Source organism: Rhinoderma darwinii, chromosome 4 (assembly GCF_050947455.1).
Source record: "Rhinoderma darwinii isolate aRhiDar2 chromosome 4, aRhiDar2.hap1, whole genome shotgun sequence".
NCBI classification, from domain to species: Eukaryota; Metazoa; Chordata; class Amphibia; order Anura; family Rhinodermatidae; genus Rhinoderma; species Rhinoderma darwinii.
The window spans coordinates 136,148,519-136,168,992 of NC_134690.1; the positions used below are offsets into that span (position 1 = coordinate 136,148,519).

A 20,474-nucleotide genomic window follows, 5' to 3' on the forward strand; every position below is an offset into this window, starting at 1 on the left:
AGAATATCGTATTAGACAACACCACTGTCTCTTCTATGAAGTGGGCCGGCAGGGACAGGTAATTTAATTCACCAAAGTCTACCTACCCACTTCACACTGCAACGCCAGGGGAAAAAGGAGTGCCTGGTCACAGAGACCCAGCACTTATATTATATTTTACTATGATTTACATGCAAAACACGATATATTGCACCAAGGTTGCACTTTAAAATAAATCTCAAGACAATATGAACTGAAAACACCCAGCGTAAATGAGAGGAATTACAATTTCAATCATTTTTTTTATAGCATCAAATGGAATTAAGACTGACCCTCCAACATTGTAGTTCTTTATTTTCATGTATTTACGCCTCCCAAAATAATGTATTGAATATGTAACAATTACAAGTATACAAAACAATTAAAGAAAGTACCTCAATTATTCAAAATGAGATTATAAAAAAAAAAATTGTGAAAAAAAAATTAGGTCCCTCAAAAATGGAAACAAAAATTACACTTTTTTTTTTTAAAACCGGATTGGAACACTTCATTTTACAAACAGGATTAACAAGAACATAACAACACACAAGCTTACAGACAAACAGCATAAAATAACAAATACAATTTTAATCAGGAGAATCATGCGTTCATGAAAGAAATGAAAACTATTTTTACAATTGAACAAAATTGTATTTAAAAAACTAAATTGCATCTATTTTCACCTTAAAGAAATAATGGGTTAAAAAAAATTGAACACAAAAAAAATCTGCACACATATGTAAATCTGGATCCAGACAATATGGAAATGTGTGAGTGCCTTTGACAACATAAGAAATGTAACAGTGCTATCTGGAGCCAACAATAAAAAAAAGAAATAAATACAAGTACACAAGCAAAATAAAAAAAAAAAAGTCAAAACACTGACATGATTGTCTAAAATTAAAATGTCAACACATTGATTTGGCAAACATTGAACTGTAAGATATATTAGTGGTATCAGCAATGAAAATGGACCTTTATCGACCTAAGTTCTCTTTGAGTACTGAACATTGCAAAATTCAGAATATACACATAATTGCTTTTCCCCAAAAAAACAGTTAAGACACAATTAAGGAAAGAACAAATGATTCCCTGTTATTTTTCTACATTAAGTGATAATGTACATTTGTAAATAACTACTTCTGTTTTCAAAAGTGTTTAAATACATGAAGCTTGTGTTATAGAAATTGTCTATAATGAAGCAACGCTTTCTGCCACACTTGTAGTAAATCAGTGTGTATAAAAAAATGATTCTGTTTTTATTTTTTTCCTTTTTGTGTTGAGTGCTTGTATATGTGTCAAGATAACACAGAATGAGCTGGAAGACTCATCTTCCACCAAAGTCCAAAGTTTTCATATTCTGTCTTTTTTGCTCAGGGAATCAGCAGCTGCCTTTGCTGTGCAAAACAAAACAATGAGAATAAATAGTTTCTTTTTCTTTTACTTAAATTATTCCATTTAAGGTCACCAGGAGATGAGATGACCCTGCAGGTAATAAGGCATCCTGCTCTTCAGTCTTTTCTCTATTTTTTTTCCCTAAAAAAGTCACATATGGAAGAGCCATGCGAAGTGTTGGACTTGGTCCCATGGAGGTGCCATCAATTTGTCATACATGACTAATGGAGTGTAGAGCTGTAGATTCTGCAGCTGCTCTTGCCATGTTGTGCCACATGCTGGTGGAATTGTGGCCAGTTGCATGGATTGGTTCCTGGTCAGACAGAGACAGCATCATTGTGTATGCCTTAAATACAGAGAAAACAATGTTAAACTCATGCAAATTATCTGATATTTAAAGAGGACCTGTCACTAGGCCATATAAACATATATATTGAACTGGTTAACTGACCTGATTCCAGCGCTGTTTTTGTCTTTTTCCTGCACTCCCCCCCCCCCCCCCGTTCCAGAGATATGGCCCACTGTTTTGTTGGATTTTACTATGCTAATTTACTATAGTTAGCCAACAGGGCTTGAACTACCCTCAAGCTGCCTCACACTGATTGGTCAGTATCAGGGGAAGGAAGCTAGCTCCACCCTGTTTGCTAACTACAGCATATAGGGAGCCAACACAACAGTGGGCCACATCTCTGCAACAGGGGGGGGGGTGCAGAAAAAAAACAACGCTGGAATCAGGGAAACAGCGCTATTCAGGTCAGTTAACCAGTTCAACTTATATGACTTTGTGACAGGTCCTCTTTACCTGACTGGTATTCTTCTAGAACTTGTTGATTTGGGGAGATTACCTTAGAAAATTGTGGTACAATTGTCTTGCAAAATGCACCAAAAAAAAATGGAGTATATGGTCTGCACCAACTTTGCTATGCATTTTAGACACAGTTTCTGCCTACCTTGACAGTTCCAAATATGCTCTAGAAAAAAGGTGTTTAATTTAGAAAAGTTTTAAATGGCATATTTTTATTAAAGATGTTCACCATTTTTAAACTACGTGTATATATGTATATCAACAATGAGGTGGTCTAAAGAAATGTCTAACACGCCTGGCATGTTGCCACAAATTTATCATACCATCTGCACCAAAAAACTTTTGCAAATTAATGGGGGTATTTTTTTTACAGCAATGATAATTCTCCCCTATTGTTCTCTGCAAGAGTTAATAATTTATTATATTTTGAAAGTTAGTCACCTGTCATTTACCTGGGATTTTGACTTCCTATATATTGGCTGTTTTAAGTCCTCGGCCAAATGAGAAGATGTGAAAGAAGAGAGATCATCATCATTGTAATGACTCTCATCCACCTTTCTCATCTTAAGACTGTCTGTGAAGTGCCTTATGTGATCCAAAGCAGATAGACCAGTTTTGAAATCTTCATCGTCATACCTGAATAGAAAAATGATTAGAGTTTGTGTAACAAAGGAAAACTTTGAACATTAACTATCACCTTTACATTGAATAATTGGTCATCTGAGAATTCAAACTAACCTGCTGGGTGAGACTTTGCAGTTTATTTTAGCTTTACTTGCTTCTTCAAAATCATTGTCATTGCAATTTTCAAGTAGGCTTGAGTTGGGTTCCTTTACTAATTTCCCTGCAATATCACTTTCTGCATCATCTTCATCCAGGATAGTATCATCTTCAATCTCCTCATCATCCAGGATATCAGAATTCTGACCGGTCAGCATAATTTTATCATGGGCACCATTCATTCTAAAGAGACATATGAAAACATATTTGGTTAACATATGTATCAAATTCATAGGCTCAAAATAATTTATCATATCGATATACATATATTTTAATATAATGCACTGCCTGAAGATTTGCCCAATATCGAAACAGTTAATAATGGTCAGTAGATTCTCTACATGTTTGAAATATAAAACTATGTGGCTATATATATTTAAAAAATAAACATTCCTTTTCTCTATCTTTGTGGAGTAAAAAAAAACAAACAAACATGAATGAAATGCCAATGTATAATCTGTACTATATTTTCTTAGTGAATTGTAAAACAAAATATTTAGATAACGTCTAAACCTCCTTACTCTATTATAGCCGCAGCACAGAGAAACTTCTGTCAAGTCTACAGAATGGGTTTTCCTTCTCAGGAAATAATCTATTTACTAAATCATCTGTAACCACATTAGAAATGAGTCAGTAATTCTCCAAATCATGTATCACACTTCTCAGACAATAAGCTTCCTTGGTATATTAAGACTTCACTGTTTTTTATTGCAGTCTGTACTCCCATATACATCACCCCCACCAGGAATCATGAAAAGTCAACACTGTTTAAAGGATCAATGTAAAAAAAAAAAGTCAGGAAATGATGTATTTAAATCAGAAAAACTAAATATGCAATGAGTCTATTTGAGTCAAACAGCATAATTACTGGAACACTCAAATCACCCAGTGACTTATTTCTTTTATCGGAGTATAATGGTAGTAGTTTTGGACCACCAGCAGAATTTAAAGAAAAAATATATGTATACAGTACAGTCGAAATAATAGTGCTAGTTATGCTACATCGCATTTCTCGTGGATGAATGTTTCATGAACTGGACCTAAAGAAAGGAACGCTTTATGATTGAATAAACAGATTTGCTAATTACGTCTCCAAGTTCAGTAATTTGCCAGGGATAAAATATCCATCAAGTGCAGTCGGAATGCAGAATTCTGAAAAGGAAATACTGGCTGACCCTGTGACCCTTTCTCCTTATTAACTTCCTATTTAGGGACATGTTGTAACCAGATGTTAAATAAAAGCCACCAATCAAAAAACAAAAATCCCTGTATTTATGAAAAACACCTGTTATTGGTAATGTTTTACTAATATGTATTATTCAAATATCTGAACAGGTTGTATGACCAGATCACAGAAGCCCTATCCCACGTATACATTTATCTGCAAGCTGCATCTATTGGGCTATTACAAAACTGGAGTTTTTTTGGCCTAAAATACACATGATGAAGTGCTATTGTCAAACAATACAACAGATTTTGGATCTTTGCATGTTTAAGCAATATATTTATGTAAGTAAGCTGCAAAATACCATCATTACAATAATACGTGGACATAAGTCAGTAAAGAAACATCTTCCAAAATCAATGTAATCAAAACAATAAGAAACACCATCGTTTTTTTGTTTTTTTTTACTCTTCTGTATGTGTTACTGACTGTATAAACTTGACTAAGTAATCTGCGATCGCTTAGAATGAAATTATGGATTACGGAGGACAGTGTTCTGTTTTAACAAAATAGATCACGTTTAGAATATAAACATCTTAAATAAGTTCGGGCTATAATCTCCTATCCTGGAGACATTGAAGAGCCAGCACTAGACTATGTTCTGGATCCTCTTTGCTTCCCTCCACAGAAGTGAGCAGAGAAGTGGGGAGCACAGTAAAGACATAGAACATGCTCAAAGCCATACCTATAAAATGTAACCTTCTCAGACTGAATGATATGGAGAATGTTCCGCGGAAATTGAATAGTCAGCTTGCCTGCAAGAAATGCCTAAACTAACCTTGATGGGCTTCATTTATCAACAAAATAATGAATGCAATTATCAATAAATTAGTCCTGTCATAGATCTCAAGAACATGTTCGAGCACATCCCGTATGTCCAGTCAGACGTGAACTTGCATCTACTCTGTTCAGCACCAGTTTTTCCTGCGCAGCTATTATTTATTGTGATGAGGCTATTGGCCTTGAACTTGAATGTCTTACCTCTCTTCTGGGTTTAAGGGTGAATGCTTAGTATGACTGCTGTTCCCAATAAAATTTCTTATTTCAGTGAAATAGGAATCCTCTTTGTCATCCAAAATGGCACCAGTGCCTTCAGATTCTGAGTGAGGGGAGGATGCAGCTGTACCTGGTGGAAGGAAAGAAGAAGCTCAGTGGCATGCAATGTGTAGGTACTACAGTACTTCCATTTATAAACTGGATGTCCTATTATCTAAGAACCGAACCCATCCTGCAGCTAGACAAACTATTCAACAAATATAGTACCAGCACACATGTGTATTAAGTATGGGGCGTTGCTGTTTCCCAAATGGGATTTCTGCAACACTAAACAAGCAAAATTGATATTCATATTGACTTTGACTGCCCTCTTTTCAGAGATGTTCTTTGGTCACTTCTTCCAAGCATGCCAAACATAAAACAGTATTTCTTACCAGATATGTTGCCATTCTCATGCTTCTTTAAATGTCTATCCAGGTTGGTTTGCTGACCAAAACATCTGTCGCAAAGATGACATTTAAATGGTTTTTCTTTGTTGTGAATGTTGCGGACATGTCTCTGGAGATTTGAAGAGATACTGAAGGATCGGTCACAGTATTTGCATCTAAAGTCAAAAGATAGGTATGAGAGAGGAACATAACATTTATAGAATCAGGCTGGAAAAAAATGTCTTACTAAAGATGGATTATTCTTATAATTCTTCTATGGATTCTGCTCTTTATAATATCCCAGGATCAACTCAATTCTTATAAAGTGGCTCTTTGGTGAATTATTGTAATGAGCAAGCATTGACAAAGGTGGTTTGCAACCTAAGCCATGAATGGATAACACGTGTTAAAAGGAATGTTTGTGGCCAAATATAATAAAGAATTTAATATGCACAATAATCCTCTCTCACTTCCATATTGATAAAAATCCACCAAACTCATTGAAGCCAGCTCCTCTACAACATATCATTAAATATTTATTTTCTACATGCATTTAATGTAAAACAATCAAAAGTCACCATATGAGAAAATAAAAAAAATCAGTCCAAAATAAATGATCAATTGAAACTACAAAAAGCATGTGCGTTTGTAAAGTTTCTAAACTGTATCACTAGTGGAAGGAAATTAAGTAACATGGGACAGTTATTAAATATTTCATACCGATAAGGCTGCTCTCCTGTGTGAGTCCGCAAGTGGCGAGTTAAGTTTGCAGATCTGGGGAAGATTTTTCCACAGTACCTAATAGAATACACAACGTAGGAAAATGATGTTTACATCAAGTACTCATTTTATCATTCCATCATTGTTCCCACACCTGCCTTCTATTGTAGTCCTCTTATCAGCTTCTCCTTATTTCCCTGTGATTTACTTGTGTTACTGAGTAGTTTGCCAAAAACAAGTTGTGCAATCATCAAGATCAAGTCATCAGGACTTAGTATATATCTATCTGCCCATCTAACACGCTCCACCCCATGACGTCAACTTCCATTTCCATTTATCCCTAAAGTCCATTCGCCACAGTATGGGTTCACATTTTCATGCCAAGTTCTCCATCCAATTCCCTTTATTCCTTATGCCGCTATTTCATGTCTTGTATGCAGCAATGATCCTTTAACATCAGTTTCCTCATCTACAGCCAGATACCATCGGTCTGACTAGATCTGCTTCTAAAGGAGGTTTTACACGGGGAAATTATCGGGGGGCAAAGGAGCTTTCATAGAACGCTTGTTGACGATAATTGCCCTGTGTAAACAGGGCAGCGATCACCAGATGAACGAGCAAACGCCCATTCATCTGCTGATCGTAAAGTTTTAAAAAACTGAAATATTATCGTTGTCGGCAGCACATCTTGGTGTGTAAACAGGGAGACATGATAATAATGTATGAGGACGAGCGATCAGAGTAACGACCGCTCGTCCCCATCCATAGCTCCGTGTGACAGGAGCAAACGAGCGCCGATTAACAAGCTGTCTCGTTGATCGGCGTTCGCTGCACAGGCCAAAATTGGCCGGTGTAATAGGACCTTAGCACAACATTTTCCAGAGTCATCCTTTCAGTCCATGCTTTTAGACAGTATCTCCTCAGCTTGGTTCCTCAGCTCAGCACTGGAATTGGGCAAATAATCTCCATTGATTCTCGAAAATGTGGATTTTAGCTACAAATCTCAAACCTAGCAAATCGTTTCTACCGTCTCTACTCATGACCATTTAAAACATCCACCCGCTCTTATGTTTAATTTTTTTCCCACTTATGAGAGAAAACCATTCCTTAGGGTGCCATATATCATAGTACTTCATTTGTCATCTTTTTTGCGTTCATTTTCTATTTAGACATTACCAACAATTGTCATAATCACTTAAAATGGCCTGTCCCAAACATTTAAGTAAAACAAATATTTTTTTGTATACCTCTCTTAGGCCTAAGATTGGGAAGGGTGTATTGTTCTAGGGTTAAATGTCTATATTCTTGATTTAACATGTGCACACCCTGTGTTTCTTCTGAGCTTCTAACACCATGGATCCCTATAGTGCTTTAAGTTTAGTTTAGTAGTACCACAGGTGTCAATCTGTTTAATTTGGAATATGGAAAGTAAAACATTGGCAGGGGTGTAGCCATAAGGGGTGCAGAGGTAGCAGTCACACCCAGGCCCTGGTGCCTGAGAGGCACCAAATGCTTCTCTGCCACATAAGAAGCCACCAGTGATATAAATGGCATATAGTAGGTGCCAGGAAGTTCAAGTTATGCCAATGAACAAAAGTACGTGTCTGAATGAGGCTTAATAAAAAACTAAACTAAGTGGAGGATTTTCTCTGTCTCTGTTCTGTACCTGCAGGTATATCGTTCTTTGCCTTTCCGAAGAATATTTTCTGGAAGGGCAGCTGGCGCCGTTCGAAAATTGAACATGGAGGGAACTGACTGTATTAGTTCATTGGACTCCGGCTTAAGGGCATTGAAGCTTTCCAACTTCTCGGCCATATTTTCGATTGCTGACATCTGCAAAAACCAGAAACTACACAATTGAGGGAACTGCAAAACATGGAGTTAATGGCTAATAAACATACAAATTTTAAAGTTTAGTACCAGAAAAAAAATCAAATATGTATTTTTATCATTAACTTGAGTGTTTTATTAAAATGAAACAGACATATACTCATTTTATAGAATCATAAGTATGTGTCTATATTTAGCATATGTTAATCTAATAACAGAATAATAATAATACAATAGTAGAGCTGTACTATAGTTATAGAAAAACTCTTCAAAACATAACACCCGCTTCCATACTGACAATATCTTTACTTTATGACACACACAATAAAAACATTGTGTGTGTTTCTACAATATAATGTAACATATATTTATACCCAAACTCAATAAAAAAGTTGAAAAGAAACTCAGACACCCAATTAAATTTGCTTGTATGTCAACATTTATTTCTCTATACCCTTGATAAGATATATTTTATGTTTAACAACTATTTATGTAACTGTCCGGGTGCCAGCTCATTTTCTTTTCACACAGGTGGTCCATTGAATAGCAGATGTATCCCAAAATACCATTAATATGACTAAAATTCCATCAGCTTTGACTTGTCTATAAAATTCAATACAATGATAGCTTCCATATTGAAAAATATGATTGAGGAAATGTGTTTTGTTCTGGATAGAATTCATGTATACTGTGGGGTTAACAGAGCACATGGTTTTAAGTCCAAGTACAATGAAAATGACTGGAAGCAGTTGCTGCGGGCTTACTGTACACATGGCACACTGATTAATTTGGGAGGCAACGGTTAAGAGTTTATTTGGGAGTGCTCATATCTAAGATATACTACAAATACAAGAGGTATGCTTGACATTCTGGTGCCATCAGACCTTTCTCAACCTTTGTTGTAAACCTTCCTCTCCCTAGAAGCAATTGTAGGTTATTGTAAATGGATTATCAAATTTGGGGTTATTTCATTTAGAAAAAAAACGGCTTAACGGTGACATAATAACTATATAAAAATATGTTAATGGACAGCATAGAGATCTATCTAATGATCTTTTCCACACCTAGGCCTGTAACTATGACAAGGAGTCATCCATTACATCGAAAGGAAAGAAGGTTTTATCAGCAGCATAGAGGGGGATTCTTTGTCATGTTGGCCATACACAGTAAGGCCATTTACATCACGTTTTTGCCCTGTTGAGCGCGTACATCTGGAAAAACTCCCGGCGCACATGCTAAATGTATCCATAGGGCTCCATTAGCCCGATGGAGGCGAAAAGGACACTCTTTTTGGCCTCTGTCAGGTTAGTGCAGCCCTTTTGGCTTCCGTCGGGCTGGCATAGTAGACTACGCTATTCCATCCTGTGGGATCCTGCAAAAAAATGTTTACCACGCAGTATAATTCATTTTTTTAACGTGGAAGTCTATGGAGGATTTTTGCCACTGTATGGCATACGTCACATGTATTTGTTAAGTGTATATGTCAAAGGCTTTATAATAGCTTTTCAGGATGTAGACGTTAACCCTTTCAAAACCAGGGCCTTCTAATGTCTGAATGTCCACAGCAAAATGACACCTTTTTGTAATGCCATTCTAAAAGTGAATATTTTTTATTTTATACTCTGGTAAACTATTTATTTTTCTTTGTTGGGACACAAGTGGGGCTTTAATGTTGTACCAAGACAGAATTGGTATCTTTTCATTTTTAAAGTTTTATGTAGGGAAAAATTGGAAAAATAGGGGGGAAAAAATGCAAATTTCCTTAATTTTTCTATTATAAATAAACATTAGTTTAGCCAGAAAAAGTTATGTCACAAAATAATCCCTGCACTCTCTTATGTATAAGGATATCAAATATATGCACTTTGCTCCGCCTAAATCATCACTACATCGTCCCTTGACAATGGTCACCCTTTTTTTCTAGAACACCTTCTACCTTAAGGAGATATGTAAATGGGCGCAAAGCACACGTGTACAAAAATATATATTGTAGGTATAAGAGCAGGTAGGGGTGGGGCTAGGGAGACAAAACCTAGTGATGGGTAATAATCCATGAGGCATATGCTGCGGTGACATAAATAGCCGGAGTGGCGATGTGAGAGAGTTAAACAGTTTCTATAATAGTCCAAGGAGGACAGATGCCTGTGACGGATGCCTAACAGTGTCATCCGTCACCTATAGACTATAATGGTATCCATTTGACCCCTTTTCATGACGTATACATTAAAGGAATACCACTCTAGCTCATTGGTGACGGACGCCTCTGTTAGGCATACGTCACAGCCTACGTCTAATGTATATGTTGGAAGCTTTAACCAGCATATATGTTAAATGTAGGCAAAAAACTAAATGAGAGTGGGGCCTTAGATAGCAGTAGACCAATGTTCGAATGATCGTACTTCCGATGAATATTCATTAAGCCATCGTCATACACATTTCCAATGATGTTGGCCATTATAGTTGTACAATGTGCCCATACATGTCCAATGGGACAAGAAAATTAAAGTGACAAATGCTCCTTCTCTCCTCCTAAGTGGGTTGTCATTTGCAGAATGATCATTCGAGGTCGCACTATGACCCACATACATTCAACTTCTTTCTATACTATATATAGGATTACTGCCGGCCATAGGTCGGTTTTAATGATTGTTTATCGTTATTAACTTTTGTCTAATGTGTATGGCCACCTTAAAATCACTGAGACAATTAAACTCTATGCCAGAGAATGATGTCATGGTTATTCTTTTTAAAGAGTTTAAAAGGGGTTGTCCGAGCACGGGATGTTTTATCATACTGATGACCTATTCACAGGTTAAGTCAACAGTATATGATCGTGGGGTTCCAACACCTGGACCTTGCACTGATCAGCTGCTCCGGCTGCCTCCGGGCACTGGACGTCTGTGCCGGAAGCAGATGGCACCGGTCCCAGTATAGCGGCTGAGCTGCAGTACTGCAGCTTTTTTCCTATTCAAGTGAATAGGAGCAGAGTTGCAGTTCTGCAGCCCGGCAGCTATGCAGTGTATGGAGCCATTTGCTTCCAGCACCGACATCTGCATAACAACCGGTGCCTGGAGGCAGCAAGAACAGCTGATCAGTGTGGGGTCTGTGTATCGACCCCCACTCATCATATACTTATGACCTTTCTTGTGGATAGGTCATCAGTATAAAAAAAAAAGTCCCATGCCCGGACAACCCTTTTAAAAAGGATACGGATGTCTTTCTTGAAAGAAATAATATTACACGTTATATGTACTAAATATATGTTGTTGATTTAGGGGTTTGTTCTTGTTGCCAGATTAAAGTCAGAAGCAAATTTTCCCCAAAATATGAGGCAATTGGCTACTACTTCATAGTGTTTTTTTGTCCCTCGCTTGACCAAAACTTGGTTGAACTTGATGGGCTTGCTTTTTTTTTTTAACCTTAATAATTATGTTACTACATAGAAAGCTAATTTAGAATTTAATTTAAATATATGGCTGCCCTAGATGCTTGCATTCAGCTGCCCCAATAGGGACCCATGTGCCACAGGAATATTATGTAACCAAAAGTATAGTAATGTCTTACACTTACTGTATAGTAACTGCATTGAAAATGTTACACAAGAGGTACAGATGAATCAAAACCGAGCTTGACATTGAAAAGTAAATCTCCTCACTTAACTCAATGATATAGCCCACTGCACTAGACAAACAGTCCAATAATATATTCAACTCTGCTGCATCTGTATTTGGCATATAGAATATATGTGTTTTTAATAAAATACAACTGTAACTGTAGCTCTGATTCATATTGTGCAAACAACAGACCAAACTTTCCATCTGTTTGTATAGTAATTGTACGGTTTATTGCAAACTATATTTCCTTTCATTTGTTTGAAATTATGATTGACAGGTTTTTTTTCTCCAAATATTGCAATGCAAAAATCTGTAACAAGGCCCGAAATTAGGACGCATTAATTATAGTACTGGTAACATTTTTAACTGGACCTTTTGGATCCTTTTAAAGGCAATGTACAGTTTTGAATCAAGTTTGTCTTTTTATTAAATCTATGTTTTTTAAGTTTTGAGTCACTTTTCTAATTGACCTTTATTTAGAAAATATTTAACTTTTTACGATGTAGCTTCTATGTATCCTGTATACATAGAAGCTGCATCGTTCTCTCTCAACCAATTCCATCAGTTCAGCTGATCTGACAGCTTGGCTGACAGTGCGTTCTGTGTCTGTCTAATATACTGGATCCACCTAATATTGATCCCATCTAAATTGATAAACTTAGATGGCATCAATATTAGGTGGATCCTGTGTGTCCGAGACATACACAGGACCCGCTTTCAGCCGAGCTGTCAGTTCAGCTGAACAGACGGAATCGTCTCAGAGAGAATGATACAGCTTCTATGTATACAGGATACATAGAAGTTGCATCGTAAAAAGCAAAACAAAAATGATTAAATGCACAAAAAAACATTGCTTTACTGAAATAAAACAAATCCATATAAAAGTGTACATAACCTCCAAGGCCCCGGTAGAACTGCAATCTCTGCACCCACTGTAGTTACCCCCATGGCACTCCCAGGTCCTGACTGCAACCTGTGCACCCCATAAAGCTAAACCACTGCCAATCAATACAGATACTTTAATATAGTATAGATGGATCATAGGAACAAGTGGAAATGTGACTGGTTTCAGACAATGCCCTACATTTGTTTTTGTGTAGATGATATTCTTTGTTTTCCCTATGACCTCCAGGCTTGCCCTCACGTTCCATACTTAGAGCTTTTAATGGTGGATACAAATTGCAGTGTACAGAATACCATTCCCAATTTGCTGTGTGTCTCTCAAACGCAGAGCAGGAAAAAAAATCTCCAAGGAAAGTCAAGATGCATTTACTTGTCATGCAACAAATACGGAAGGCTTGGGATGCAGCGAGGGCTGCAGGCTCACATAGGTTTGATTCATAATCATTCTGCTGCTAAAACATTTTCCACAGATTCTTATGGACAGCACATTTGTCAACATGAAGGATCTTGACACCCCCTGATCACAGGGCAGACAGCTTTGTAATGTTACTGCTGATCTCATAGCAGGTAATTCCATCCCTGCAGAGCAATGCCATTATCTAACTCAAGCGTCTGGAGAATTAGCATTTTCTTTTTTTCCCCCTGTATTTTAACCCTTCTATTTTTTATTTATTAAAAATCAATTTTTTATCACATGCAATCTGAATCCTGCAGTTTTTAATCTCGTCGGACCGTTCTGGGTAAGAAATCAATTTCATATTTGGGTAACTGCACCGGGAAAATGTTTTGTAAATGATAAATGACCTTTGGCTTTTGGGCTGATTAGCAGTGACAGAAATGCACAGAGGTTATGAAAGCACATATAATAGTTAGGAATAATAAGTACCTTCCTAAAGATAATGAATATCATTTATTTATATCCCTTTAATATTCGGTTTAGTTCCATTATGTAGAAGTATTAAATCACTTGACATTTTTGTGTGCCAAGATACTTTAAAATCATAGCCCATTTACATGGAAAATGGCACACAAAGCCTATTACCGTAATATCTATTCATAGCTGCAAGCCATGTTCAGAGCCAATTTATTTTCAATTATTAGCATTACATATAAAGAGGTTCAGAGGAACAGACTCTAGTCTTGTCAGTACAACACTGACCTTACATGCACTAGACATTCTTTGAGTGTAATAATTGTAATCAGCCAGGCGTTCCTTAGAAATATCATGTTATTATTCCAAGCAGCGAGAAGTAGCTGAAAATGAGGTGTAGCAAGAGTTAATGCTCAGCTATGCCCCGGACTGTAACCACTTCCTGCTAAGCTTTGTACGCTAAAATTAAATCAGCATTCTAAAACAAAGCTTCTAAGTCACCGTGTTATGTTACAAATGATATGGATAATATATTCCAATCAATATCAAACACTTAGGTAAATTACAAGCTTTGACATGTGTATGTATATAAAGTTTATGTACATGAGGAAACTGTGTATGTGAATAATATATATATATATATATATATATATATATATATATATATATATATATATACATTGTATGTCATGTTAGAAGAAATACACACTACCAACTTTCTAAAGCTAGCTATAGACATAAGATAACGGTCTACCAACTTGGACGTTCAGCTCGGCCAAACGTATATTTCAATAGACCAGTGAGGATATACATCTTTCAGAGAATTTTTGGGGTACTGTACATATGTGTGGGAAACACAGATGATTGGATATGGAGAAGCCATCCTGCTGCCACCATGTTTAGTCAGGGTAGTATCTGGCAGCCGCTATAGCAGTGGTCAACAACCTATGGCTTTCCAGCTGTTACAAGCCATGGTGGTCTCCAACCTGTGGCTTTCCCTAAAGAGTGTTTGTAGAGCCTGCTGGTTTTTGGCCAGATCTAGAAACTAAAATCTAACATCTATAGCCTGCTGAAAGAATGAGCCAACCTTTTATGAGATTTGCTGTATAAATTTTGACAGCATCTGACAACTAATTTTCTCAGTATATCTTGTTTGTTGTCAGATGTTTAGCTGAAATTAGAAGAATTTAAAATGTTATGCAGCAAATCTCAGCAGAGGTGGATGTACGCTTTACAATAAGTGGATGCAAACTCTCGAAAGATCATAGTATTTATGTGATGTCTCGGAAGCCAAGATGGTCCTTGCTTTAATTGATTGTGATCGTCACTTGATATAACTGGAATACGAGGCCCCTTTATTCCGGATATGTAGCAGAGAATCACAATAAATACTTGGCCAGGAGAATCTATATATTTGAATACATTAAATATTGTACAAATCTACTATAAAGAGAAATTTGGTTCCTTGCTTTGAAAAATATTTAGCATATTGCTAATTTCATAGACATGAGCAGGATCAGGTAAGTAGCTGGGTTAATGTAGTTAGGGGCAGTAGAAAGGGGTCAAAGACAAGGAAGGCCGATCCGGTTTCTGGCATTCCAAGCAAAATTGCCAGGTTGGGTGATGATGCGAGGGTGTCAGTCTCAGAAAAGGCAGCCCTAGTGGATACTGATCTCCCTAACAGCCGGGAGAACAGCCCAGCTAGTAGTCGGTGGGATGGTAATGCAGGCAAGCCAAGACAATTGATAGTTGTAGGGGATTCTATAATCAGGAAGACGGATAGAATAATTTGTCGCCATGACCGCCTCAACCGAATGGTTTGCTGTCTCCCTGGTGCCAGGGTTCGGCATGTGGTGGAACGGGTGGACAAATTGCTGGGAGGGGCTGGTGATGATCCAGCTGTCGTGGTCCATGTCGGTACCAACGACAGAATAAATGGTAGGTGGAGGAGCCTTAAGAATAATTTTAAAGAACTAGGCTACAAGCTGAAGGGAAGGACCTCCAAGGTTGTATTCTCAGGAATACTGCCTGTGCCATGCGCATCACAGGAAAGACAGCGGGAGCTTAGGGAGTTAAATGCATGGCTGAAGTCTTGGTGTAGAGGAGAAGGATTTGGGTTCCTAGAGCACTGGGCTGACTTTTCATTGGGGTACAAACTGTATTCTGCAGATGATTTGCACCTAAATGGAAGGGGGTCCGCTGTGCTGGGGGAGAGAATTCTAGCTGGGGTGGCGGAGTATTTAAACTAGGGCTGAGGAGGGAGGTCAATGTAGAAAAAAAAGGGGTAGCCAGGTTAGAGAGGGGTCAGACTATATTGGTGGGGGGAGAAACAGAATGTGGGGAGAGGACTAGACAACAAGATAAGGAGATCCTTTCGTTACAAAACATCAGTGTAAATAAAAAGGACCGATTAATGTCAAATCACATTTCTGATAATAAAAGTGAAAAACTGACAGGCAAGTTAAAGTGTATGTTCACAAATGCCAGAAGTCTAGCAAGCAAAATGGGGGAGCTGGAGGCCTTGATACTGGAAGAAAATATAGATATAGTTGGTGTTGCTGAAACATGGCTGGACTCTTCACATGACTGGGCTGTAAATCTACAGGGTTTTACACTTTTTCGTAAAGACAGGACAAATAGGAAAGGTGGTGGTGTATGTCTGTATGTGAGAAGTGATATGAAGGCGAGTGTGAAAGAGACAATAGTGGGTGAAGACTGTGAGGAGGTTGAAACCTTGTGGGTGGAACTAGAAAGGGAGGTAAACACTGAAAAAATTACTTTTGGTGTAATCTATAGACCCCCCAATATAACTGAGGAGATGGAAGGTCAGATATATAAACAGATGGAGCGGGCTGCACAGGCGGGTACTGTAGTGATAATGGGAGATTTTAATTTCCGGGATATTAATTGGTGTCATGGTTCGGCTTCAACTGCAAAGGGGAGACATTTCCTCAACCTGTTGCAGGAAAATTTTATGGGCCAGTTTGTGGAAGACCCGACTAGAGGTGAAGCTCTGTTGGATCTGGTCATTTCTAATAATGCAGATCTTGTTGGGAATGTCAATGTTCGTGAAAACCTCGGTAACAGTGATCATAATATAGTTACATTTTACCTATACTGTAAAAAACAAACGCAGGCTGGGAGGGCAAAAACATTTAATTTTAAGAAAGCCAATTTCCCCAGGATGAGGGCTGCAATTCAGGATATAGACTGGGAAGAACTAATGTCAAATAATGGAACAAATGATAAATGGGAGATTTTCAAATCTACTTTGAGTTATTATAGTGCAAAATTTATTCCTACAGGTAATAAGTATAAACGACTCAAATTAAACCCCACATGGCTTACACCTTCTGTGAAAGGGGCAATACATGACAAAAAAAGGGCATTTAAAAAATACAAATCTGAGGGTACAGCTGTAGCCTTTGTAAAATATAAAGAGCTTAATAAAATATGTAAAAATGTAATAAAATTAGCAAAAATACAAAATGAAAGGCAGGTGGCCAAGGATAGTAAAACAAATCCTAAAAAATTCTTCAAGCATATAAATGCAAAAAAGCCAAGGTCTGAACAAGTAGGACCCCTAGATAATGGTAATGGGGAGTTGATCACAGGGGATCAAGAGAAGGCAGAGTTACTAAATGGGTTCTTTAGCTCTGTATATACAACAGAAGAAAGAGCAGCTGATGTAGCCGGTGCCAGTGCTGTTAATATATCAGTTGATATACTGAATTGGATGAATGTAGAGATGGTCCAAGCTAAATTAAATAAAATAAATGTGCACAAGGCTCCGGGACCAGATGGGTTACACCCTAGAATTCTTAAAGAGCTTAGTTCAGTTATTTCTGTCCCCCTTTTCATAATATTCAGAGAATCTCTAGTGACTGGTATAGTGCCAAGGGACTGGCGCAGGGCAAATGTGGTGCCTATTTTCAAAAAGGGCTCTAGGTCTTCCCCGGGTAATTATAGACCAGTAAGCTTAACATCCATCGTGGGGAAAATGTTTGAGGGGCTATTGAGGGACTATATACAGGATTATGTGACAATAAATAGCATTATAAGTGACAGCCAGCACGGTTTTACTAAGGACAGAAGTTGTCAAACTAACCTAATCTGTTTTTATGAAGAGGTGAGCAGAAGTTTAGACAGAGGGGTCGCTGTGGATTTAGTGTTTTTGGACTTTGCAAAGGCATTTGACACTGTCCCCCATAGACGCCTAATGGGTAAATTAAGGACTATAGGTTTAGAAAATATAGTTTGTAATTGGATTGAGAATTGGCTCAAGGACCGTATCCAGAGAGTTGTGGTCAATGATTCCTACTCTGAATGGTCCCCGGTTATAAGTGGTGTACCCCAGGGTTCAGTGCTGGGACCACTATTATTCAACTTATTTATTAATGATATAGAGGAAGGGATTAATAGCACTATTTCTATTTTTGCAGATGACACCAAGCTATGTAATATAGTTCAGACTATGGAAGATGTTCATGAATTACAGGCAGATTTAAACAAACTAAGTGTTTGGGCGTCCACTTGGCAAATGAAGTTTAATGTAGATAAATGTAAAGTTATGCATCTTGGTACCAACAACCTGCATGCATCATATGTCCTAGGGGGAGCTACACTGGCGGATTCACTTGTTGAGAAGGATCTGGGTGTTCTTGTAAATCATAAACTCAATAACAGCATGCAGTGTCAATCAGCTGCTTCAAAGGCCAGCAGGATATTGTCGTGTATTAAAAGAGGCATGGACTCGCGGGACAGGGATGTAATATTACCACTTTACAAAGCATTAGTGAGGCCCCATCTAGAATATGCAGTTCAGTTCTGGGCTCCAGTTCATAGAAAGGATGCCCTGGAGTTGGAAAAAATACAAAGAAGAGCAACGAAGCTAATAAGGGGCATGGAGAATTTAAGTTATGAGGAAAGATTGAAAGAATTAAACCTATTTAGCCTTGAAAAAAGAAGACTAAGGGGGGACATGATTAACTTATATAAATATATTAATGGCACATACAAAAAATATGGTGAAATCCTGTTCCTTGTAAAACCCCCTCAAAAAACAAGGGGGCACTCCCTCCGTCTGGAGAAAAAAAGGTTCAAGCTGCAGAGGCGACAAGGCTTCTTTACAGTGAGAACTGTGAATTTATGGAATAGCCTACCGCAGGAGCTGGTCACAGCAGGGACAGTAGATGGCTTTAAAAAAGGGTTAGATAATTTCCTAGAACAAAAAAATATTAGCTCCTATGTGTAGAAATTTTTCCTTCCCTTTTCCCTTCCCTTGGTTGAACTTGATGGACATGTGTCTTTTTTCAGCCGTACTAACTATGTAACTATGTAACTATGTAACTATGTATATATATATATATATATATATATATATATATATATATATATATATATTGTGAGTTCAAAAGGGATTTGAAATGTAATTTCCTTTAAATCGGAACATAAAAAGCCAATACATAAGAAATTATATAAATATTCTTAAAGTACATCCGAAATCTATTATTATATATTATTTTATTCGTGAGAAACACTGTTTTATATTAATGTTATCACTAGGGGAGATCTCAAAATCATAATGTTTGTAGCGCTGCTTCTTATTATAAAACATGTATTTATTGTGATGGTTTATCAAGAAGAAATGTACATCTTAATTTATGAGAACTGCAATGTTTTTAAAAGAGTAAAGTTCAGCAGAAGGGTCATTTATTTACTAACAGTGATTCATTGCCTCCTTGATATTTAAGATTACAGAATAACCGATATGACTTTTCCATATGACTTTTTCCATTTGGACACCTAAAATTAACAAATTTTTGAAATGAAACATTGTGGCCATTTTTATTCCTCTTGTTTAAATGAAAAGTTTGTGACTTGTGAAGAATAATTGAAAAAAAATATATGCTCTAGTACATGAAAAGTTACTATCATGGTGGGAGATTTATTAATTCTAGCATACTGGCTCCTAAAGGAGTGCTTGCCACATTCATGAATCTGGTATTTGCTAAAAACAAGAGTAGGTCAGACTTGTCTTTGTTTTTCACCGCTTTTTCAAATAGAAAAGTGGTGGAACAGGTCAATAGATAGGTTTCATACTTCACAACTTTGAAGTCCCGCCCACTTTTTCCAACACATTCACTTTTGGCAGGGGCATAATAATATTATTATTATTATTATTATTATAATAATAATAATAATAATGTGGTGTTCTGTGTAAATACACTGATAAATCTGCCTCATTGTGCCTTTATTTGTTGTAAATAACCCAGAAGATACACATGGCAGTAACACATTTTTGAAATACTAAATATATTGTAACCTAACAACTATTGTAATGAAAACACGCACACGCACACGCACGCGCACACACACACGCACGCACACAGTACATTGATATTTATAGATAAAATAATGTAGTACATACCCAGGTTCTCTGATCAGGCAGTGGAAACTGTTGAAATGATAAAGAAGATCATTGAATTTCTAGACTATAATAGTTAGGAAATGTATATCAATTTCAGAAATTATTCACTTTATGGCAACAGCAAAAAAACTAAATAGTACAAATTGTGTAGACCTCCTAGGAAAATGATCTCCTTTGAGATTCCTAATGCTACAGCTGAAAAGAGAGTAACAGTGGCGGAAGCATGTGAGATATAGATGTTGGCGGAGAAGATGACAGTACAGATTCCAGGCAAGCAAAATTCAGGGACAACTTGATTCTGCAGCATCATAGAATGTAACCTCGATCTGCACTACTGCCACAAAGTAGGTAGTCTCACGAACTAGAACAAATGATTGACATTTAATCCTAGTTTCGGAGTTTCCCTATACATGGAATATTTCCATGTCCCAAAGGATCTTAGATACACTGGCTTGACCA

The 20,474-nt window shown here is 37.2% G+C and overlaps 1 protein-coding gene across 4 annotated transcripts in view; it reads right to left on the reverse strand.

Moving 5' to 3' along the window:
* Positions 1-694: 694 nt before the first annotated feature.
* Positions 695-20,474, reverse strand: part of MECOM (MDS1 and EVI1 complex locus) — a 44,855-nt gene continuing 25,075 nt past the window's right edge. For all 4 annotated transcript variants that reach the window (XM_075861579.1, XM_075861577.1, XM_075861578.1 and 1 more), the window contains exons 9-16: positions 20,016-20,042; positions 8,034-8,200; positions 6,368-6,445; positions 5,654-5,823; positions 5,205-5,349; positions 2,957-3,181; positions 2,671-2,854; positions 695-1,759 (exon numbers count right to left, since the gene is read on the reverse strand). In XM_075861579.1, the coding sequence (XP_075717694.1) occupies positions 1,625-1,759; positions 2,671-2,854; positions 2,957-3,181; positions 5,205-5,349; positions 5,654-5,823; positions 6,368-6,445; positions 8,034-8,200; positions 20,016-20,042 (1,131 nt within the window). In that variant the 3' untranslated portion in view covers positions 695-1,624. The remainder of the gene's footprint in view (positions 1,760-2,670; positions 2,855-2,956; positions 3,182-5,204; positions 5,350-5,653; positions 5,824-6,367; positions 6,446-8,033; positions 8,201-20,015; positions 20,043-20,474) is intronic.